General features: G+C 43.8%; 1 protein-coding gene across 1 annotated transcript; it reads left to right on the forward strand.

The window, feature by feature from the left end:
- The first annotated feature begins 11 nt into the window (after nucleotides 1–11).
- On the forward strand, nucleotides 12–23,271 carry CWC25 (CWC25 spliceosome associated protein). Its single transcript, XM_068117374.2, has 10 exons — nucleotides 12–447; nucleotides 3,639–3,811; nucleotides 8,808–9,041; nucleotides 11,268–11,337; nucleotides 14,355–14,476; nucleotides 16,781–16,859; nucleotides 17,004–17,134; nucleotides 17,287–17,361; nucleotides 19,240–19,401; nucleotides 22,511–23,271. The coding sequence occupies exons 1-10, from the start codon at nucleotides 430–432 to the stop codon at nucleotides 22,623–22,625; spliced, it is 1,179 nt and encodes a 392-aa protein (XP_067973475.2). The 5' UTR covers nucleotides 12–429; the 3' UTR covers nucleotides 22,626–23,271.
- The last annotated feature ends 1,386 nt before the right edge of the window (nucleotides 23,272–24,657 follow it).

Here is a 24,657-nt window from a genome sequence, read left to right on the forward strand (position 1 = left end):
TTTTGCTTGTTATTGTTGTTGTTGTTTTTATTGTTTTGACACACATTCTCTGATATTCTCGATATTAATCAGTCATCTTCATTCTTGTTGGCTATTTAATGTTCGCAAATGTTATTCATATCGATTTACTTCTAACCAAGGGTATTCCCGAAGTTTAACTCTGTTTTGATAGATTTTAATTTACGTCACGGGAGGTTGGGTTGGTCTCTGCTCGCCTGGAAAACCCGGAAGTTGTTTTTCGTCGTTCTTTTTGAAGGCGCTCATCTGTTCATTCGTTGATCTTGCTTTTCCCTATCCTATCCTCGGTCCTTCCTTCGGTATTGGCGAGTCTGTGCGTACCCGCGGATTCTCCAGGACTGCTGTTTGAACCGGGAAGGCCTCTGCTCGTTCATCAGTTAGGGGTGGAGGGCCAAGACCCAAGCAGTCATCATGGGGGGTGGCGACCTGGTACGGTTGTTCGATGTAAACACTTTACATTACATTGGATTGCATTGAGTGAAACGTGAATCAAAGGTATATTGTAAGAAACATCCCAAGTTGAGGGAAAACTGGGATCCATTTTGGGACATCACCCCCCCCCCCCCCACCCCCCCCCCCCCCCAAGGTTTAAATAGATATATTATTAGCCGAGATTGAGGCTCATTGAACTTGAAGAGCTGGTGATGGGTAACAGCAAATAACGTTGTGTATAAACCGCAAGAGAGGATGAAATTGAAAGGAAACAGACTAACCTGCAAGAGGGTCAGGTTAGGTAGGGGTAAAACAAGATCAGGGGTAGGGTACAGGGGCACAGGTGGTTACACAAACTGAAGAAAAGAGTTGAGGTGTGCAGTAAACCTGGTTTTGGGGATCTTGACCCGGATGGGGATGCTGGAAGTACGTGTGCCTCCTGGAGCACCTGGGGAGACTTACAGGACTGAGTTCCGATGATGTGCCACTGCATCATGTGGGGTAGAAACATCACAGGTATGGATGGCAGATGACTAGCGGTGTGCCACCATAATTCTTCCAAGTGGTGGAGGTGAGCAGAAAGCCTGGATTTTTCTGGGGTCAACACATGGAGGGGTTTGCTCGGAGAACGCTTGCCTCGGGGTGACTGGGGTTGAAGGATCAGTCGGGCAGAGCAAGACTAAACAAGAATGACCACACTGTGGCCGCAGCCTGCGACAAAATCCGGTATCGGGTCGATTGGGAAATGCGCATTTAAAGCACTCTTAAAAGATGAACAGCACGTTTGGGAAACACATTTAATGCGCTATTGAAATATCAACTTGACACCTTATCCATGTCACCCTCCCCACGGTTATATCAGAACGAGCTGATTCGTCACATGGTCACATGGTCACAGATTGCTTAACCCCAATATGGGAATGTTGAAAATTACGTAACGCTTTTTTTGGTAATTTGCGTAATGTAACGCTTGATTACCATGCGTTCTGATGGGCTTGATTAAACCTTCCTATTATTCAACATATTCGATTTTTGGGGGCCCCTCATGATGAATAACACTCGACCCAAACAAAGCCAACGGAAATCTGACGCAACAGACCTGGGCAGTGTATAATCAGTAGCGGCCTGCAGGCCTAATGTGTTAGGTCCAGCAGAAATCCAAGATGCCAGCCATATCATTTTGTCTCGGTGCTATTGTGGGTGGAGTCAAGCGACAGATGTGGGTGTGGTCTGACAGCTGGCTGACCAATGGGTGCACATTTCAAAAATCGACCGCCAACAAGAACCCCAACAACACCAACATGAAGCTCTTGGAGACCAACATTTCGCAGATAAAAATAAGTGTTTAAACAAATAAATAAAAACAATATATAAAACAAGTACACATACATTCAAAGTACACCGCCCCATGCCAAATAATTAAATATGCTGCAGCGCGGCATTGCCGGGACGCCTCCGGCGCCCGGCAATACCGCAGTGCAGCTCATTGAGGCTGCATTGGGAGGGAGAGGTGTACACTAATTGATTGATTAATTGTATAATTAAAATCAATAAAAGATTATCACAAAATATTTTCATAATCAATTGGCTAATCGCATAACTAAACCACTAGTGCTTCATCCGAAGATGTATCTTTTAGAAATTTAATTAAATAAGTCATTTATAAAAAATTAAATAATTAATTGATTACTCAATAAATAATTAATCGATTAATCAATAAATAATTAATAGATGAAATGATTAATCAATAAATCAAAAATATCCTTGATAGCCACATCACTTGGTCACTCATGTCCAAATATTAGCTTCCCAGCTCAAAAGGTGCCTGAGATATTGGCCAAATGAGAAAGAAAATAAATAAATGATTAATAATGAAAATAAATAAATAATAATCATAAAAAAATTAAATTATTAATCAATTTGGTCAGAGAACACATAAACTACCACTATTTGATCAGAATCTGTAACTTTAAAAAAAAAATTTTTTTGTCATTAATCGAATAATTAAATAATTAATCGATTAATTGATTAATTAATAAATCAAAAATATCCTTTGCAGCCAAATCACCTGGTCATTGGCATGTCCAAATATCAGCTTCCTAACTCAAAAGGTGCCTGAGTTAATGGTCAGAAGAGAAAGGAAATTTGATTAATTAAATAAGTACTTAATTAATCGCTAATAATTAAATAACTCCTCAATTTATTGATTAATCAAAAAAAAAAAATACTGTTTTTGACAAAGCGCTTTCTCACTATTGTGCCAAAATTTCAGCTTCCTAGCTCAAAGGATGGCTGAGATATCGCCCGGACAAACAAACAAGAAAACAAGAAAACAAGGAAACAAGGAAACAACCAGAGTGAAAACTGAGTACTCTCTTTCAGCGTGCGTCACTGCCGAGCCCCCTTCGGTGCCCAGCAATGACGATTTGCAATGCCTGGAGATGGCATAGGAAAGGAGCGGTGTACAATAGTCCACGATCCTATTTGTGATGAGGAAGGAACAGGTCCTGGACCTCTGCTTCTTTGCAGGAGATGTCAATGAAACGGAGCTTTCAATTTGACCCCATCCATGAGTGACGACCCTAAAATGGAGGCACATGCTTATACGTAGAATAATATAGCATCAAATTATGGACAAAGAAAGGGGGTCGTAGGCCATGGGACATTCAGACTCTTCAAATAAGGAATTGGCACAATGTTTCACTTTTTGCCTCCCCGACTTAAGGTCGACGGAGGTAATGTTTCCACCATTGTCTGTCTGTTTGTCTATGAGCAAAATATCTCAAAACGTTGTGGACAAATTCAGACAATTTTGTGGACAGGTTGGGTGTGGGACAAGGAAGAATTGATTCAATTTTGGTTAAGATCCACATCTGGATCCAGATACGAGAATTTTTAAAGTGATTCTTCACTATTTAGCGATAGAGCCAACAACGATATATAGCACGATATCTCAAAAAGTTATGTACGGATTCAGATGAAACTTGGTGGACAGGTTGGGTGTGACAAGGACGAATCGATTCGATTTTGGTGAAGATCCGGGATGCAGATCCGGCCTATCAATGGGATATAAAACGTAAACTGTTCAGCCTGCTTGATGTATGTGTTCTACCGAATGCCGTTCTAGTTGTAGATGCAAATGCATAACTTGTACATGACTGTGCTTGTGTGCCCATCTTTTTCTGCAGAACATGAAGAAAAGCTGGCACCCGCAGACAATGCGCAACATCGAGCGGGTGTGGAAGGTTGAGCAGAAACATGAAGGAGAGAGGAAAAAGATTGAGGAGCTGCAGAAGGAATTGGCTGATGAGCGAGCGCGAGAGGAGATACAGCGACACGCTGAGGATACTGGAGTCATGAGGCAAGGACCAGCACGGACATGGGGGCCTTCAGCAGTACTTATTGCAGAAGCCACATAAGTGATTAATAACCATTTAATGGGAACCGTAATTCAGAAATCTTGTAGTAATAGATGGCACAAAAGTAATATCAGACCGTCGTGCAGCAGTTCCCATAGAGGCTACAAGGATAGCGTAGAGGTGTGCAAACTTACCTCTGAGCTGTCTAGCCTGGGTTTGAATCTCGACTCAGATATATACTTTCATCTTGGCGTTTTGCATGCCGGGCGGGGCATCAATAAATATGTGCGCAGGACTGCCATCCCTCGGATGGACGAGAAACTGGGTGTCCTTCGCGGAGTCGTCGTTATCGCCGGCTCCCTGAACAAATTACAAATTCATGTGCTAACCTACAGGGGACACTGCATCAGCACTACAAATGCACCCCCAGCTATCTGATGTGCTGCATATGAAAGAAGAAAAAGCTGTCCGCATTGCATCAAACAATGTGGACTGCTCCAAGGCCTCTACAAGCCGATGTCGAAGCTTTCAGCTCGCCACACTCCCCTCCCTTGGATCAAGTATATCATCTGACCCACTTGGACTCATCCTCCCCGTCCCCAACACATAATTCCCCTCCTCACCAACTCCTACAATCAGGTAAATCGCTGCAGTGTCCAAACTGTAATTAATCGCTGTGTATCTGCTGACTTTACTTTAATGATTTAACAAATATCATCGACAAAGTAACTATCCTGCGCGCGTGAAGCAAAAAGCGCGATTAAGAAATTTGCTCACTTTGTCTATCAGTCTACATACAGACGTCGGTTTACGATCGAGCATCTACTTAATTTCAAATAAATTTTATATTTTGAACACTGGAGAACACGAATTGGAATGTGAATCGACCACAAACCTGCAGTTTAGCAGTACTTTGGCTCTGAAATTGGCAAAATGAACAAAATCTCATTCCGAATGTGCATGTGCATGGATGCACATGTGCATGGATGAGCTAAGGTATTTGTTACTCTGTCTGCCTGTCTGGCTGTCAAACCGAATTGAAAACAAGTACAGTTACATTCAAAGTACACCACCCCCATGCCAAATAAATAAATAACATCCTCCAGCGCAGCATTCCCGGGGTGCCTCCGCCGTGCAGCACTTGGAGACGGTATTGGGAGGGAGAGGCGTACAATAATTGATTGATTAATTGCATAATTAAAATCAATAAATTGTAATCGCAGAATAATTTCTTAATCAATTGGCTAATAGCATACCTCAACCACCAGTGTTTCATCCGAAGCTGTAACTTTTTGAAAATTAATTAAATAAGTCATTAATCGAATAGTTACATAATTAATCGATTAATTGATTCATCAATAAATCAAAAATATACTTTGCAGCCAAAGCATGGTCAATGGTCATTGTCGTGTCAAAATATCAGCTTTCTAACTCAAAATGTGCCTGAGATATTGCCCAGATGAGAAAGGAGATACATAAGTACTTAATTAATCGATAATAATTAAATAATTAATCAATTAATTGATTAATAAAAAACAAAAAATAACGTTTTGCCAAAGCACTTGCTCACTATTGTGCCAAAGTTTCAACTTCCTATCTCAAAGGATGGCTGAGATATCGCCCGGACAAACAAACAAGAAACCGAAGTGAAAACTGAGCACTCCCTTTCAGCGCCTGTCATCACCGGGCCCCCTTCGGTGCCCGGCAATGACGTCATGCAGTGCCTGGAAATGGAATAGGAAATGAGCGGTGTACAATCATTTCCAACAGGAAAATTTCTGTTTTTAGCGGTCATAAAGGACAGAAACAACAGGCACGTATAACTAATGTAACGTGCTAAATAACATAGTGTAAAAGATGCTGCATCAATGGTGGTAAACCTCAGAAATTTTTTTTCTACAGTCTTTGAAACCCTTATTTTATTTCAATTTGAATTATATTCTTGAACACGAGAAAACAAATCGCCTTTGTGGCACTGCTGGGTTGAAATATGGCAGGTCTGCATCACCGGACTGACAGGTACCATACTTGCATACACAACAACACAACATGCATTTTAAGGCCATTTTCCCTGCTAGAGTGGGGGTTAGCCTTGTGGGCCCCATGACAATCTTCTCCATTTTGCCCTATTTTCTGCATCTCCCCTTGTTAACCCCCTTGCCCGCATTTCTTCTTCGACCATCTTTAGCCAAGTCTTTCTTGGTCTTCCCCGTCCTCTACTTCCTTCTGCATTCATTTCCATCACTCTTCTCAACCAGTCACTTTCATCCTTCCTCAACACATGACCAAACCATCTCAACCCGTTTCTCTTCACAGCATCCATCACAGGCTCTATTCCCATCATATTTCGCAATTCATCATTTGTCTTCCTCTCTGTCAACGACACTCCACACATCCACCGAACCATTTGCATCGCATTTCCACCCTTTCCAGCCTTCGTTGCTGCTCTACGTTCATTACCCATGTCTCGCTCCAATAAATCAAAACACTTCTCACACATGCAGCATACACCTTTCCCTTCAGCTTCAATGACACTCCCCTCCTCGTCAGCACGCCACTCAGTTCCCGAAACTTCTTCCATGCACATCTCACTCCAGCAACCATTGCCGAGTCTGATCCACCTTCTCCATTCAGCATGTCTCCTAGGTAGCAAAATGTTTTCACATCTTCCAGCTTCACGACATCTCCAAGATCCAACTCAACATTTCCTCCACCTGCAGCTCCCTCTCTGCACACCTTACACTTGAATGTAGCTGCCACACTGGTTAATGACCCTCTCAAACCACTACATTTTTGATGAACCCACTCAGCGCACATTGTACATTGAATGGAGTTCACTCCGACACCCTTCCTGCACACAGCACATGGCCACTTCCCAGTTCTTTCCACCTCACCACATGCTTTACCACTTGCCATCACCTTCGTCTTTCCGATATTCACCTTCAGACCTTTTGTCTCCATACATTCCTTCCACTTGTTCATCTTTTCCTTCAGTCCATCCATACTTTCTGCAATCAACACCAGATCATCTGCATACAACGACTCCCACGGTAAACCCTCCGTTACATTCCGAGCCAGCACCTCCATCACAGCTACAAATAGTAATGGACTTAGTACCGACCCCTGATGCACTCCCACCTTCACCTCAAACTCACCACTGTTCCTGTCCTTCATCCTTACAGCTGTGCACGCTCTTTCGTACATTGCCATCACGACTCTGATCAACCATTCCTCCACTCCTAACTTCCTCAATGCCCATGTCACTACTTTGCGTGGAACCCTATCGAATGCTTTCTCCAGATTAACAAACCCAAGAAACAACTTCTTCCTCTTCTCCATGTACTTCTCCTGCAACTGCCTCACAATAAAAAGCACGTCTGTCGTTCCTCTTGCTGGCATAAATCCAAACTGCATTTCGTCAATCTTCACTTTCTTTCTTATCCTCCTCTCCAACACCCTTTCCAATACCTTCATTCCATGCTCCAATAACTTTATCGCTCGATACAAGCCACAGTCCAGAGGGTCACCTTTCCCCTGGTATAGAGGGACGAGGGTACTCAGTTCCCAATCCACTGGAATGCGGTCTTCTTTCACCACCAGATTACAGATCTCTGTCATTCTTCTCACACCCTAACTTCCTGCTGCCTTCAACATATCTCCCACAACTCCCGGCGGCCCTCCCGCTTTTCTACTCTTCATTGCTTTTATCGCTTCCTCAACTTCCTTCTCGGTTATCTTCTCTGCCGGTCCTAAAACTGGGTTACTCTCTATGTTGCCGTCCCATTCATTCTCTGTATTCAACAGCATTTCCATATATCTCTTATATCTTCCTTTAATTCCATCTGGGTCCACAACGATTTGTCCCACTTCATCCTTCAAGCAACTCACCCCCATCACATCACACCTCTCTTTCGCTATCTGCTTTGCAATCCTGAATACCGCTATCTGATCCTCTTCCGAATCCAAGCGTTCTCCGAACATTTTCCTGCATGCCTCCTGCGCCTTTGCTACCTCTTTCTTTGCAGCCCTCTTGGCTGCCTTATAACTTCATGCTCTGCTTTTTCTGCTCCCGTACCCTTTGCCTTCTGCCACTCTTTGAACTTCTTCCTCTTCTCGTCAATCTTCTTTCCATCTTCGTCAGCCCACCACCATGTTTGCGAGTGCCTCGGTGGTCCTTTTGTCCATCCACATACCTCACCAACGGCTCCCAACAGACTATCTTTCATTGACATCCAACCACTTTCAAGCTCAACCACATCATCCTCCACCATGCTCAGCCTCTCTTTTAATGCCTCCCTTACTGTCACCTCTTTCAACCTCCACACCTTCATTCTTGGTTGGTACTTCACCCGCCGAGCTCTCCTCGCACCTTTCACCCTTATGTCGCAGACAACCAAGTGGTGCTGTGAAACAGCCTCCTCCCCCGGGATCACTTTTGTGTCCCGGAGGTACCCCCTATCTCGCCTATGCACCATCAGGTAGTCAACGGTTGTCGTCGACCCACCTGACGTGTATGTAACAAGCTTATTATCCTCTTTCTGGAACTGAGTATTACAAATCAACAAACCAGCTCCATCAGCAAACTCCAAAATCCTTTCACCTTCTCCATTTCTCACACCATATCCGTAACCCCCATGAACTCCCTCAAAACCGTCCATACTCCTTCCCACATGTCCATTTAGGAAGGAGTATGGACGGTTTTGAGGGAGTTCATGGGGGTTACGGATACTTGCATGACACAATGAATTGTTTCATTCGGGTTCACTTTCCAATGGAATAGGATTTGACCACAAACTATTGTTCTGGTATTTTGTCAGTCAAGATATTATATCTTTGTCAGTCATACATGTTAGCACTCACTCGTGTACATAAATTAACTATCCACTCGGCCTCTTGCGTAAAGGTATGTAAGCCATTGTGTGCCGCTTTCCCCAAATCTTGCTATCTGAATTTGTTAAATGAATAAATGACCCCGTCACTTTATCGTGATCATTGCAGGAAGAAGTCAGAGAGGCTCGACTGGATGTATAGTGGTGTCAGCAGCATGGTGGACCGTGAGGCCTACCTCCTTGGCAAGCCTATTGACCGCTATGCCAACGAAAAGCTAGCTGCTGACGAGCCTGGGCCTTGTGAGAAACTTTTGTTTTCTGAAGCCATGTGCGGTGACCCGATGGCCAATACAGTTGTAGACATTGCCGTCAAAATCCGTGAGGATCCCCTATTCCTCATCAGGTAGGTTCCATTTTGCTGAAGTTTAATGAAGTGATTAATATATGACATAGATGTTATCTCGAAGCGAGCTCAGAAGAGGCATAGATGTTGCAGTGTATTTTTTTTGGTATACAGCCAACATTGTTCTATCGTCATGCAATCTCATAACTAAAATATAGCACTATAATCCTTTGACCTTTTGTCTAGTTTCATTCCTATTGTAATTTGTTAAACACTCGTTGCATTAATCTTAAACGTTCGATGAAAATAAGACGAAACCTCCAATGTGGCCGCGTCACAGCACTATTCACACTTCGGCGTTATTGTTTTGTTTGCTCTATGTTTATCCCCACACTTTTAGAAAACAAATATGGCGGAATATTGCAAACGTCCGACACACTATCTCGTCCTAAATAGTTGTGCAGAAATGCTCCAAACTTGGTAGTTATGGTCCACATAGCAAGAAGGGGCGAGAGCAGTATCATTTTTGGCCCCGCATCCTGGGGCCCTGGGGGGGGCATTTTTAACATTACACATTGAGAGATGCCTGAAAAATGTAACGATTTTCCTTTGATTTGACACTCAGTTCATGTGGGTCACAGGGCTCAAAACAGAAGGTTTTTTCCACTCAATATTTGATATTGGGTCATTCCTGATGGAATTTTTTGCCATCTTTCAACTTTTCTTTAGGTGGGAAGCATGGGGATTTGTGATGGTGCGCCATCGACTTCGCTCGCGTTGGGACGTGTGCTCGTTCCAAAAATGCAACATTGGTAAAATTGCCCCTCACATGCAGACAGGCAAACGTACTGAAATGATTTTCGAGTTTGTTGTCCATCTGTCGTCTTCGTCTTTAATTCTTACTTGCCCACATATGGAGCTCACTATGAACACATAATTGTTTCAACACTTATTACCTTTTACTGTGTGGCAGCCTGCCCAATTTGTTTAGCCTTCCATTATAGCATAGGGTAAAGCTTATTGTTGTTGTAGGGTTTGTTTGTACAATTGGCACCCCAATTTTAGCTTACCTGGAATGTAGTTGGGGGAAGCTCATGGGATGGTGCGTCGTCCATCTGTCAATCTGTCAGTCCGTAAACACTTAAAACGTCTTCTCCAAAACTGCTGATGGGATTGTGATCAAACTTGGCTAAAATGATACTTGGTATGTTGCAACTCAAGTTTTTCCCAGCGTTAAAAAAAATCGGGATCTAAGGGCACATTTGAATCAATTTGACCTGAGGTCAAAGTGGGTCCAGGTTTGATCCCTCTCCCCAACTCTGCCTCCCCCCTCCAAAATAGGTATTCACTCTCTTATCTGAAACTACACACACACAATTTCGATGAAACTTGACCACAACCTTCATCTCCTGTGATGTATTTAAGTTTGTTTACAGCATTAAGAAAATTCAGGGTCTAAAATGTCTCCTAGGAGGGGGGGGGGGGGGGGGGTCTTTCTTGTTATTTTTGTTATTAGAAACAGGCTTGGTTAAATGGCACGATTTATCTATCTTAACACGGATATACACCTTAACATGGATTTCATCCAAAGCGGAAAACCCACTTGGGAAGGAGGGCAAATGAAATCGCTACAACCGCCATCATGTGACCCTTATTCCTCTTGTCAAGTTTGGTTGAGATTGGATAAGTAACGACCTAATGTATCACGGTCAAAAAACAATCGGACACCAAATTGCGTGTTTTTGTGTGACACTCGAGCAGTGGGGAAATTGACAAGGTAGAATTGAAGTCACGTGTGCCAACTTACCTCGTCCAAGTTGCTGAGACAATTGCAGGAAGTTGGTATACTATACCGCCTTCTAGTGGCCTTTGGAGGTACAATCTTAGTAATGGGATATGTCTCGGCATAATGATTTGTAAAGCCTTGCCAAAATAATCATCCTCAAACTAGCTTAAAATACGAGATATCACTTCCTTGATGTTTTATTCCCTGCCCGCCCCCAGAATAACTAGAATGACCTTTATCTCCTTTTGATTGTTTGCACTTGGAATATGGACGTAAAAATGGAATGGGCCTCATTAGTGGGGAACAGCATTTTATTGGTTTCCAGTAGAATTGGCCATGTGCCGTTCCACTTACGCAATGCTTGCTCTTCACTTTGTGTACCTGATGCAGTACTTGAAAAATGCTGAAGGTTGTTGTTACTATTATGTGCCCCCTGCCCCCTTCAAAGATGATAGATATGTCTCTGAACATCCAATGAAGCACTTTCTTTGTCTCTGAAGGAAAAAAGAAGAAGAAAGAAAAAGAGAAATGCTGAAAAATCCCATCAAAATGAAGAAGATCAAGGAGATGGTAAGCAGGTCATTGTCGTGCATTTAAAGATATTGGTGTATAGCCTGGGTTTGAAGCTTAATTGACAGAGCTATAAACGGTTGACTTGGTGTTTAACAAGTAGGGTGAGCCCTCTGATGGACGTTAAACTGGAGTCCGTGTGCTGGCATTTGTTGGTGGAAATTAAATATCCCATAGTGTCCTTCACAAAGAGTAGCAGGCTATCGCAGGCACCATGGTCAAATTCCAAATACCTGCCCTAACCTGCAGGGGTAAATGCATCAGTGGCACAGCTGCACCCCAAACAAATGATGCTACTCATTGTGCTGCATACAAAACTAGAACGCCACTCGGAAGAGCTCATACTTCTGCCAGGCTGAACGGTTTACGTGTAGCTGACTCATAACCCGGATCTGGATCCGGATCTGAATCAAAATGTGATCTCCTTGTTTATGTCACCTACCCAGCTCGTACGCCAAGTTTTGTCATAATCCGTCCACCACGTTTTGAGCTATCATGCGATACAGTATATCGTTTTTGGCCGTATCACTCAATGGTAAAAATCACATTAAGATAAAAAAAAGTTATAGTATTTGTTTTCAGTTTGACCTTGACCTTTGACATATATTATTACCCTGCACTCACGAAGCGAAAAGCGTGGTTAAGCGATCGGAACGTGTCTGCATTTTCAAAATTCATGTTCTCAGCTAGCGTTGATCCGATTGACACAAAATTTTGCACCATAAGAGTGCCTCCTCCAGGAGATTTTTTTAGTCATAATTATGACGTCATAGGTCACGTGTTACGGAGGCCATCTTTGAAAAAAGTTGCATTTCTATCTCTGAAACCACTCAATGGAATGTATGTATGTGTATGTATATATATATATATATATATATATATATATATATATATATATATATATATATATATGTATATGTATGTATGTCGAAGTTCCGAGCCATAGTTCCGAGGACCTAACCCTAACAACAACCTCCAAGATGTAGAGGTTTTTTTTTTTTGTTTTTTTTTTTTTGTATACTGAATCGAGGCTCGTGAAAGAGCTGACAACCGCGAGGGAACGACAGCACAGGGGGACCACGAGGGAAAGACAGCTCAGGGGGACCACGTGGGAAAGACAGTACAGGGGGACCACGAGGGAAAGACAGTACAGGGGGACCGCGAGGGAAAGACAGCACAGGGGGACCACGAGGGAAAGACAGCACAGGGGGACCACGAGGGAAAGACAGCACAGGGGGACCATGAGGGAAAGACAGTACAGGGGGACCGCGAGGGAAAGACAGCACAGGGGGACCACGAGGGAAAGACAGTACAGGGGGACCACGAGGGAAAGACAGCACAGGGGGACCACGAGGGAAAGACAGCACAGGGGGACCGCGAGGGAACGACAGCACAGGGGGACCACGAGGGAAAGACAGCACAGGGGGACCGCGAGGGAATGACAGCACAGGGGGACCACGAGGGAAAGACAGCACAGGGGGACCACGAGGGAAAGACAGCACAGGGGGACCGTGAGGGAACGACAGCACAGGGGGACCGCGAGGGAAAGACAGCACAGGGGGACCGCGAGGGAATCCGCCAAACAAACACATGCGCCAAACTAAGACATCCGCCAAACTAACACATCCGCCAAACTAACACATCCGCCAAACTAACACATCCGCCAAACTAACACATCCGCCAAACAAACACATGCGCCAAACTAAGACATCCGCCAAACTAAGAAATCCGCCTCACAAAAACATGCGCCAAACTAAGACATCCGCCAAACAAACACATGCGCCAAACTAACACATCTGCCAAACTAAGACATCCGCCAAACAAACACATGTGCCAAACTAACACATGCGCCAAACTAAGACATCCGCCAAACAAACACATCCGCCAAACAAACACATCTGCCAAACAAACACATGCGCCAAACTAACACATCCGCCAAACTAACACATCCGCCAAACTAACACATCCGCCAAACTAACACATCCGCCAAACTAACACATCCGCCAAACTAACACATCCGCCAAACTAACACATCCGCCAAACTAACACATCCGCCAAACTAACACTTGCGCCAAACTAACACTTGCGCCAAACTAACACATGCGCCAAACTAACACATGCGCCAAACTAACACATGCGCCAAACTAACACATGCGCCAAACTAACACATGCGCCAAACTAACACATGCGCCAAACTAACACATCCGCCAAACTAAGACATCCGCCATACAAACACATCCGCCAAACAAACACATCCGCCAAACAAACACATGCGCCAAACTAACACATCGTTCCAGACGAGGTGCAAGGTTTTTCCAAGATGGCGCCCATACCACGTGACCTATGATGTCATAATTATCGCAAAAATTCTACAGGAGGAGGTGCTACTATGGTGAAAATTTCGAGTCAATCATACAAACAATTGCAGAGAAAAAAAATTCATACTGATCGGATGAAGCGTTCTACTTGTCGAATTACGACGTCATCATGAAGGCACCGATGCCATCATCATTGACATATCTTATTTCCCATGGGGGTACTTGACAATGAGCCATGTTTCAATTTTTTCCATTGAGCGGTTTCAGAGATAGAGATGCAACTTTTTTCAAAGATGGCCTCCATAACACGTGACCTATGACGTCATAATTATGACTAAAAAAATCTCCTGGAGGAGGCACTCTTATGGTGCAAAATTTTGTGTCAATCGGATCAACGCTAGCTGAGAACATGAATTTTGAAAATGCAGACACGTTCCGATCGCTTAACTACGCTTTTCGCTTCGTGAGTGCAGGGTAATAATATTCACTGTATGACATAGTGGATGCCGCAGCAGCTAGTATATGGGAGGCTCCACATCTTTATTAAGAAGCTGCTATCATGCCCGTCCCGCCTACGGGGATGATGTGACTATTGTGTGCTTGTCACACAAGGACGAACACCGACGTATTCACCTGTTTTATTTTTGTTTCTTTAAGTTAATACGTTGTATTTACTTTTGCTGGTTGTGTAATGTTCAGCTGAAGAAGAATCTTGCGGAAGAAGAAAAGAAAAGGAAGAAAATGAAGAAGAAGAAAAAGAAGCAAAGGCATCATTCCAGCAGTGACCACAGCTGTGACGAGCCTGGGGTGAATAATGGCAGGTGGGTTTGCATATCTACGTATCTTGATAAAGTTGGTGTCGCTTGATTAAAGGATTCCATTGCGCTGACATCATAGACCGTTTTGGCCCACACACAGACGTGGTGCAATTTTGCAATCGCCTCCTTTCCAGATTCCTTCCATGTCTCATTCCTCGTGCTCTCCTCTTCCCTTTCTATCTGACCTTGGTAATGATCATCCTTCCAGATATAAGCATTCTTCCCCCCACCATTTTTTCTATCCATCATGTTCCCTCCCTCCCCGTGTATAATATGTAGACAGCCACCGTCTCATACCGTCTCAATTTGACAAAATTTTTTCAACATACTTCCTTTAATGACTGTTCTTGAGAAAAGTTTAATGATGTTTTTGCATAACTTGAAAAGGTGCAAAAACGGATCTCCTCAACTACAAACCTATCGGCTTACTTCCGATCATGAGCAAGGTCACAGAATCCATCATCGCAGTTGATTATGAAATCCTTCATTTTATCCATCAACCTCATCTCAGATCACCAATTTCATTTCAGACCAGGTCACTCTACCCTGGACATGCTGCAACTACTCACCCAAAAATGGATGGGGCCATCAATATCAGACATGAGATCAAGGCCATCTCTCTGGACATATCTCGTGCTTTCGATACAGTCTGGCATCCTGCCGTGCTCTCCAAACTGTTTGCTCATGTAATCCAAGGCCAACTCCACACATGGCTTTCTGACTTCCTCGACTCTTGTAGCCACCGTGTGGCTCTCAACGGAATCCTTTCATCTCCTCTCCCTGTTCAGGCTGGAGTGCAAAAGGCAGTGTTCTTGGCCCACTCTTATTCCTGATGTTCATCAATGATCTCCCTGATTCTCTGGATAATCCCCTTTATCTATTTGCTGATCAATCAATCCTCTGCCATGACATCACTCATCATTTAGACAGACAGGATGCAGCATCTTCCCACTTCAGACCTTGACCACATCACAAGCTGATCAAACGCATGAAATATGCCTTTCAATCCTGGCAAATGTCACACCGTCATCGTTTCTCTCCGAAAGGACCATCTGGCAAACCCTCCAATGTACTTTCTTAACAATTCTCTTGAGGAAGTTCAGTTATTCAATCTCCTGGGTCTCACTATAAACCATGGTCTTTCTTGGACAAACCACATTTCAAATTTGCCCTCCAAAGCCAGCTCGCCAACTGCGCATCATCCCTTGTACAAAGTCCTTCCTTGGTACACCTGAACTCCTCAACACCTACAAGACTTTCATCCACAGCTTGATGGAGTACCGCTCTCCCTCTGGGCTGGATCCTCTGCTTAACACCATGCTCAGCTTAACATCGTGGAAACCAAGGCCTTCAAGATTATTTGAATCGCCCACGATGAATCCGAGTCTCTGGGTCGATCACTACACCATCGTAGACAGGTTGGTGGTCTCTCGTTCTTCTACCACCTCCTTACTATGCTTGTACCCTCCTCTGCTCTTTCTGTGCTTTGTCCCTTCCAGGTTACTGTAGGGCACACGTGGTTCATCATCAACCCCCTTCTGGTGAAACTACCTAAATCCAGGATCACTGTTCACCCCCACTCATTTATTACTCATTTTTTCCCGTCTGTGGAACCAACTTCCACATTCTCTTCAATCTCATTCTTCCTTTCAGGTCTTCAAGTCAGCTGTTCACCACCATCTCAGATTGTCCCCAATCCAAAGCCATGATGTTTTCTACTCTCGTTAACTCCCCCCAACCTCAATCCTTTCTCCTTCCAAATTTCCATTTTTCCCTCCTGAAAGTTTCCTTCTGTATTCATCTTGTCCACCTCTCCTGCACCCATTCCTCCCCACATGCATTGTTTGTTCGTCTCCCTCTATCTTGGCCTTTGGCTCTGCTGTTGATGTGCCCTCCTCTTCTCTCTGTTGTTCCTTTCGTCCTGTGCCCCCTGTTGCATCCTGATTCGTTACGTGTACGAGCTCTTCCATGAGCCTTGACTCTGGATACAAAAAAAGTCAGCTATAGTTCATTGGAATACGAGCCTCATTAAAACTAGTGTCAATTTATGCCGGTGGGAAGGTTAATGGAGTTTATCAATGAAAAGCTGATAAACACCCCCACGGTGCGGCTGACATTTTGAGTGTGGGAACGTCGTCTGAGAAAAAGACTAGAAACACTGAGATCATTCCGTGCAATTCGGTCCTTTGCATACTACGTCCTAAATATCTGGCTCAACTTGTCCGTGTGCGTATACAATACTATATTGCATTATTCATGAGGCTCAAACCTGCAAGAAACGTTTTTTTGTTTGTATTGTTTTTTTAGGAGCAAACAGCGACAATCTCTGGAGGTGAAACCTGAACGTTTACAACACAAAACGAGGCACGGCGTGTACAGATTTCAGGTTTGTGGAATAACATTTTGAGCGTTGGATTTGTAAGAGAAGATTATTGGTCATAATTTGTGTTTGCGTGGCAGTTTAAACGTTGAGATTCATCAAGTGTCTTGATGGTATTTTGAAGAAAATTTTTTTTTTTTACCTCACTAGCGCCAAGGCTGTCTTGAGGATCCTCCTGAGCACCGCTATCGATCTCACAGCCCTCGGTCTCCCACACGAAGAGACGGTCTCGTAAAGGAGGAGGATTCCCTGTCACAGCACAATCCGGGGGCATTGGGAAGGTGAGATCATTGATTTGTGAACACGTCCGCTCGCTGTCCACTTGCCCTTAGGGGTCTTGTATTTTGCTTGATCTTCGAAGGCCATTGAGATTTTTGGTTGTTTTGTTGATTACGCGGCCCTTGTGGTCGATGCTTTCTGTGCTGTCCATCAGGTACAGAGAAAAGCAGACTCTGGCTGTGAGAGGCAATTCCCAGGGCTACAGGAGGCCCGTTTCAGGGTGGAGCCGGTAAGATGTTGTGAGGCTGCCTCCTTCTACCTGCCCCGGCCCTCATTAGGATAGTCAAACAAACATGATCTCCTAAATATGTAATCGGGATTTAAAATATCAGATTAAATGAACTTTTCCCTCAAATGTTTTCCTCAAACGCCCTCTCTCAAGTAATGACATAATGGGCCTATACGTAGAACATTTTTATGCCTCCGCCGCCGGACGCATTGTTTTCGGGTTGTCCGTCCGTCTTCTCCCAAACCACCAAATCGATTGACTTGAAACTTTACGTGTGTCATTGACTAGGCTTGGTGACATGGTGTGGCAGCCATATTGGATTGAAGGAAAATATTAAATTATTATAACTCTGAAACCGCTCACCCTATCGATGCAAAATTTTACAAATATCATATAACAGCATTGTTGCATATACTTTGAAAATTATTATGTCGTAGGTCACGTGGTTTGGCAGCCATCTTGGATAGAAAAACAAACCTTATCCGATCAACACGAAACTTCACAAACGTGATCCCCTACACATACATATGCAGAGTGCACATGTTTTAAGGCCACATGTCACGTGGTATGGCAGCCATATTAGCTTGCAAGCCGAAATTTAAATAAATCCCTTCTCCGAAACTGCTTCAAGCCTGGTGTTGGCTTAGCGGTTAGGGTGCCAGCTTGGGATCCTCGGATCCTGGGTTCAAATCCTGGTCAATCGCTGAATTAACACCAGGGGGGTTGACTCAGCCTGTCATCCCTCCAAGGTCGGCAAATTGAGTACCAGTCCACTGGTAATTCCCTGTGTGTTGCAAGAGGCGACCAACAGGGTTGGCGGCAGGAAGGGCATCCGGCCATAAAACATTGCTTCAAAAAAGGGGACCAAAGTGCCCGAAAAAGGCCAACCCTGCTCGGCCGGGAAAAATGGCCTCTAAAGGTGCTTCTTCTTCTGAAACTGCTTCACCGATCGATGTGAAACCTGTCATGGCTGGTGAAAATGTGATACTTGAGAACAGCTGAAGGGATTTAAATCAAACTTGTTTATTTTTAGGACAGTGAATGAGGGCATCTACCCATTGTGGAACTATGCGGAGGCATATTGGCGACAGTCTCATTGTTCTAGTTTTTTCATGCATTATGGATAGAAGTGAAGACGATAGATGTTAAATATTTTTTTGTATCGTGTTGTGCTACAACAAGATACTTAGCATTTTAAAGTCAGTAATGGAAGCTTAATTCGGGCTCAGACACATGGGCTCAGACACATGGCCTCAGGAGCCACTAGCCGAGGTCTCGTGTGGGAGTTTACACTCGCCTGGTATAATTTTCCTTTTATACCACCCGTTTAACATCCATCCGGAGGACGGCACACGCACCTGCTTGCGAGACACCATGATGACAGTTTGTAGCTTGGCTGAAATTCGAACACAGGCTAGACAGCTGTACCGGGATAATTTATGGAACATTTCATTTGCATCATGTCTCATTTGAAGTTGCAAATTCACAAAAAGTCTCGGGCCTAGTCGTTTCCAGAATTCTCACAGCACTTTTTTTTTTAACGTCTTTTCTTATTCTCAGAATTTAACAGATACAACACAAACATTCTTCATTAATTTCTCTTGTCTGCTAACGAATCCACGCCATAGCATCTGCACAGATAATCAACACCAGGTGCAACATGGTCTTATAATGCAGTTTCGATATTCTTGAGGTAGCATCGTGGACAACGCTCCACCAAACCCTGCCACCTGATGCATATCTTTCCCTTTTGGCTATACCAAAAACATAAGTGCATTCGGGATTAAAGCATTCGCCTAAAAATTGATGAAAAAGATTACTTATTCCTGTTGACATCGTCATCGTGTAGAGATGATATTTTGTATTGATCTTCTGCAGGAAACTCCCATCAGAGGAGCTGGAACGGCTCCGGCAAGATATGGAGGCAAATGCCAAGTGGAGAGACAAACAGCGAGTGGAAAACATCGTCAAATACAAAAAGGAAGATGAAAATGAGGCACAGAAAGAAAAGTCAGACAAATATGATGGCAAATACTTTCGGTAAGATGTTTTTTTTTTAAATACTGTGGTACCCCGACGGATTTGACATTCACGGACCCCGCGTATTCGGTTCATAAAATGTGACCTGCTTCTACATTTGCGGCCTTGTGCTTCGCCTATTCACGGTTTTTCTCGGGCGAAATTTATTTTTTTTGGTCGATGGATTTTTTTTTTTTTTTTTTTTTTTGTATACAAGATCGAGGCTCGTGAAAGAGCGAACATTAATCACACAGAAAGACAAACAGACACACAAAACAAATAACATCGGGAGCGGTAGAGAAGATGGGGAGAGAGGGGGAAGGACACAAACACAACATTTGAGAGCAGGGACCGAGAGACATGGAGACATCGAGAGAACTGTGGGAGGGAGAGGGCTTTGGGGGGGAGGCATGGGAAGGGGGGGGGGGGTGGGAGAGGTATAAAACATATGGACACTGCCAAGACTTCCAGGAAAGAAGTTGGAATTTCAAACAAGGTGGATCTGGGGTGAATTAGTGGGGGTAGAAAAGATCAAGGTTTTGGATGGGGGAAGATAAGAGATGGTGGTGAACAGCTGTTTTGAAGACCTGGAGGGAGGAGTGTGATTGAAGTGAGTGTGGGAGTTTGTTCCAGAGGCGGGAGAAAAGAGGAATGAAAGAGTGAAGGTGAGCAGAGAGCCGAGATTTCGGCAGTTTAACCATCAGAGGGTGGCTGGCAGATCTTGTGCGACCTGTAGGAATATTTGGGGGACAGAGCACAGAGAGAGCTGGGGGAGCAAGGCCGGAGAGGAGTCGGTAGAAGACAGAAAGACCACCTACCTGCCTGCGGTGAGTGAGTGAAAGGCCCTCAGAGATAGCTTCATCGCGGGAGATTCCAATGATTCTGAAAGCTTTGGATTCAACAGCGTGAAGCCGAGCCAGGTGTGAGGCAGGAGCACCAGCCCATAGGGGAGAACAGTATTCCATTGAGAATGATCGAAAAAAGATCCATTTTTTGATTCTGTTTAAAATTCGTTTAGTCTGATGTAGTACACTGCTTTATTGGTAAGGCCAAGGCTGCGTGGCGTGCTCTCGTGGGATCACAGCAAATCTCTTCCAAGTGGGAAGGGCATACGGTCATTCACAAACCATGGAACCAAACCATGGAAGCAAATCACAAACATGGACAAGGAACATAGCATTACATTACATTCTGCACGTAATTGAAGTGTGATCCCCAAAGCGCGTCTTGATCCCAGAAATAGTTGCCATTTTAACTCTTCGGAATTTAAGCTTAAAGAGGAAGAATATTGTATTCTTTATTATCTTACGAAGATAAACGTTGAGTTTAAATTGCATGATTTTAAATGTCCTGCATCACAGTCCTTGTGTTGGAATTTCATTTTATTTTAGATTCCAAATAATAGTTCATTTTTACTTCCGTACCATGAACCAGCCTCATTGGTCAGCACAAGATTTACACTTTGGGGATATGGACCATGTATGATATAGTTTTTGTCGACAAGATCATGTATTGTTTTTGTCAGAGTAGTATATCTCGAGGAGGGGGTTTAATGTGGGGGGGAGATACTATTTTAATCCATGTAAATGTGTATCGTATAGCGCCACCTGGTGGTAGCCGGTATTACAAATTGTCTTGCGTAAAGAAAGTTTAACGCGTTGACTGCCGACTATGAGTATACATATAGTGCTGCGTGCACCAGCTTCTGCCTCGACAAGTATTGTCGTTGAAAATATTACGCTATTGTATTATAAACAGAATATGTTGCTGTGCAGGATTACACAACAAATGATCTGCTGGCAGTTCGGTGAACATAGGTTTATGTAATAATCATGATCATCATTATCGGTCTCCATGAGAAGTTTTGCCTCTTCATCTGCATTTCATATGTGCCATTTTTAAGGGTAATGACAAGTAGCAACACATGGTAACTCAGCACATGATCTACCATTAGCAATGACATCATACCAACTGGAATGTCGATTCAATGTAAAAAATAGTCATACCAGATAGATCATACCTGGCATCTGGAATTGAAAGTCTTGTCCCACTTCCTTCTCCGAGGTTTCTCATAACGTGAGGTTTCCGCACCAATGGATAAGAAATGAATTTAGATTTGCTCACAGAAGGGTAAAATTTGACAATAATGTATTTGCACCTGCATACCTGGCTTGGCAAATGGGAGTGATGTATATTATAGGTGTTGGCAGTCAAGGTGTTACACAACTTGATAATATAGTATTTATATACATTATGGTGATGTTGAAATTTGAGTGAGAATTCTTGAGGAAAATGTGAGGGGCATGAAAAGGCCCCTTTATATGGTATGTGCCATGTGGCAAAGTATAGAAAAGAAGGGCCTTGTAGCATAGCTTGTAGAAAATGCCAAACAATATAAAACAAGGGACATTCAAAAAATCTCGTGTGCATGCTGGACTACCCTTGTGTTCTTAGGAGAACCAAGTAATTCTCGGGAAAAGTTCATATAAAGGGGCACGCGGTTGATACAAAAAAAAAAAAAAAAAAAAAAAAAAAAAACCCTACATATATCGGTTAAAATACATTTACTTCTTCATGCAGCTGTATGAATCAAATTGGCGCCCCTTTATATGATCTGGGAGTGGTAATAGACATGGGGGTTAAGCAGATGTCGCAGTGCAGCTATTGGTAAAGCAAATAGGGTTTTAGGTTGTATTCGTATGGGGGATAAATGATAAATCAAACGAGGCGGTGTTAACACTGCATTGGAATTTCGTGAGGCCTCATTGAGAATACTGTGTTACATTTTGATCACCACATCTGAGGAACAACATGACTGGCAGGATGGTTCAAAGTTCAGGATTGTTTTTTTTTGGGCGGGGGCATTGTTGGCGGGTGGGGAGGGTTTCGAGTCTTGTTTTGATCCCTGAAAAGCATACAATGTGAATACAAACCATCACTCCGATGCTATGTGTTCAGGGAATGACATCACAGAGAAAGCCATCCTTTCTGAATGAATGTTAATTGACTTCCATTTGTACCTCCTGTTGCCCCATAAATAAATATGACATGCCTAACCAACTGGCTAATTATTTTATTTTTTTTAAGTACAAAAGCTTTGCACTGTGTTAACTAACCCTGTTTCCCCTAGGGCGATGAAGTTGGAAAGTGCGACTTCATCATCGCTCGAGGATCGTGTCAAACGAAACATGCACAACATCCAGCGTACGTCCGCGGAGATCAACAAGAACTTCATGCAGCGATGAGCGACTCGTGCTGGCTTGTTTATTTCTTTGTTGGACTTTTTGAAAAGAACCTTTTTATTCGGTTGTTATATACAACAACTTGTACAACCACTTGTTGTCCTTCCAACCATTGCAACATATGGTGACCCTGAAATTAAATAATGTTGTATAATACACCTTGTTTTGTTGCACAAAGGACAGAGAATGTCTTGCCGCAGATTGAAAATGTCAAACGATTGAAGAAGATTTTTGTGAAAGGAAGGAGGTCGTCAACATAAATGATAAACTCTCTAGGAATCGTTATCTCTCAATTTTCATGATCAAGAAAGGAAATGTGTTGTTTAGGGCTTCTGTAAATGATTGCCCTTTTTTCTTCTTCTTTTCTTTTTTTTACAGCTTAACCGATTAGGATAGCGAAGGTCTTTGAAATCAGAACATGAAGTGACATGATAAATGCGAGTTGAAAAGATTGACTTGGATACAGATGCAGTATCTCCACCTCAGCCATGCTGTCTTGGGCAATGAAAGAAGTAACCATGAGGCAATGGTTATATTGGCAGCAGTTCTATCGCTAGGTGACGTCCACGTTTTGGTGGGATATAGTCCATGTATATCAATATGTGACGTTTCCTCGCCAGATTAAAGGTTCAAGGTCACAAATTGTTAATTTTCATCCGATTTCCCATATGTAACATACATACATACATACATATATATTGTTGTGGATCCCGGGTCTGTCGATGTACTAATGGTGGGGTTAAGACCCCGTTTCCCCACAGACCCCGGGTCCACGGGCCGTCGACCGCGAGACGAAACTCACGGCCAGCGGGTTGCGTAGCAACTCCAATCGCCAATCCACCAATCACGAGTCGAAGGGTTATCGATCACGACCCGAATACCTTCAAGACCACGTGGCTGGGAAGACCGGGAATTGAACTCTTTGCATTCCCACACCTTATTCCAATCAAGTGCGCCGAGCGGATCGCACGGTGTGGGTCGCGGCTTTAACCTGCGTGTTATATGGGCCTAATTGAGCAACCGGATTTGGTTTCGAACGATGCTGGGTCAATGGTTTAAAGGACGCACACGAGCAGGTCGAACGGAAACAAAATGTACACGTCTTTTATTTACAATGGCACAGAAAAAAGGACGAGAAACAGACTTAACATTATTCTTACCTATCCAATCCCAACATAAGCGCCTGGCATACTCGCACACACACAGGGAATGAATCACACACCAGTTAGACTCGTACCGGCGGACAGGCCGACGATGATTTGGGTCTGGCAGGTCCCGCGCGTGGCGCACGGATCGATCCGGTAGACAGCACGAAAGAGGATCGCACGGAGGATGACCCAGCACAGCGGACGACCCAGCACGGATGAAGAACCAGCTTGGAGGGCGAAGGAAAAGAGCAGCACGGACGAACCAGCTCATAGGACAGCCAGCTTGAAGGACGAATGAGGAGAGAGAGAGAGAGAGAGAGAGCCCGAAGGGCGATAGGCACGGACCTTTATCGGGTGGTGCCCTCTTCCCGAAGATTCCACGGTCTCCCATTGGTCGCTTTTAGTCACATGCGGTCACTCAGCCCTGCCTCCCTCTGGAATGTTCCACGACCTCCCATTGGCTGAGGTTGGTCATGTGCGGTCATTCCCCCCCCCCCCCCCTCCCCACCTCCTTCTGGAAGGTTTCATTCCCCGCCGCCTCCTTTTGGAAGGTTTCATTCCCGCCTCCTTTTGGAAGGTTTCATTCCCCGCCTACCACTGTCGCGGTTGATCACGTGGACTGTTTCTCCCCGCCCACGAACCAATGTCTTCGTTCAACCATACGAGGGGTTGGAATCCTGCCTAACTCAACGCATATCTGCTTTAATTACTACACAATGGGAAGGGAGCTAATCTTTACATTTAATAAGAAATAACTGACTACTGCAGGCTACATATTGTCGTGTAATTAACTAGATGGGGTGTCTTTTATTGCAAAACCATAACACTATATATATATATATATATATATATATATATATATATATACCGAGAAAAATGGGTGTACG

This window comes from Myxine glutinosa, chromosome 5 (genome assembly GCF_964187855.1).
Source record: "Myxine glutinosa chromosome 5, kmMyxGlut1.1, whole genome shotgun sequence".
Classification (NCBI taxonomy): Eukaryota; Metazoa; Chordata; class Myxini; order Myxiniformes; family Myxinidae; genus Myxine; species Myxine glutinosa.

What these genes read in the sequence shown, in the direction of transcription:
- CWC25 (XM_068117374.2), top strand. An exon ending in AATCCGGGGGCATTGGGAAG is followed by an intron (nt 17,135 to 17,286) that starts GTGAGATCATTG and finishes GCTGTCCATCAG; the next exon opens with GTACAGAGAAAAGCAGACTC. An exon ending in CCCGTTTCAGGGTGGAGCCG is followed by an intron (nt 17,362 to 19,239) that starts GTAAGATGTTGT and finishes GATCTTCTGCAG; the next exon opens with GAAACTCCCATCAGAGGAGC.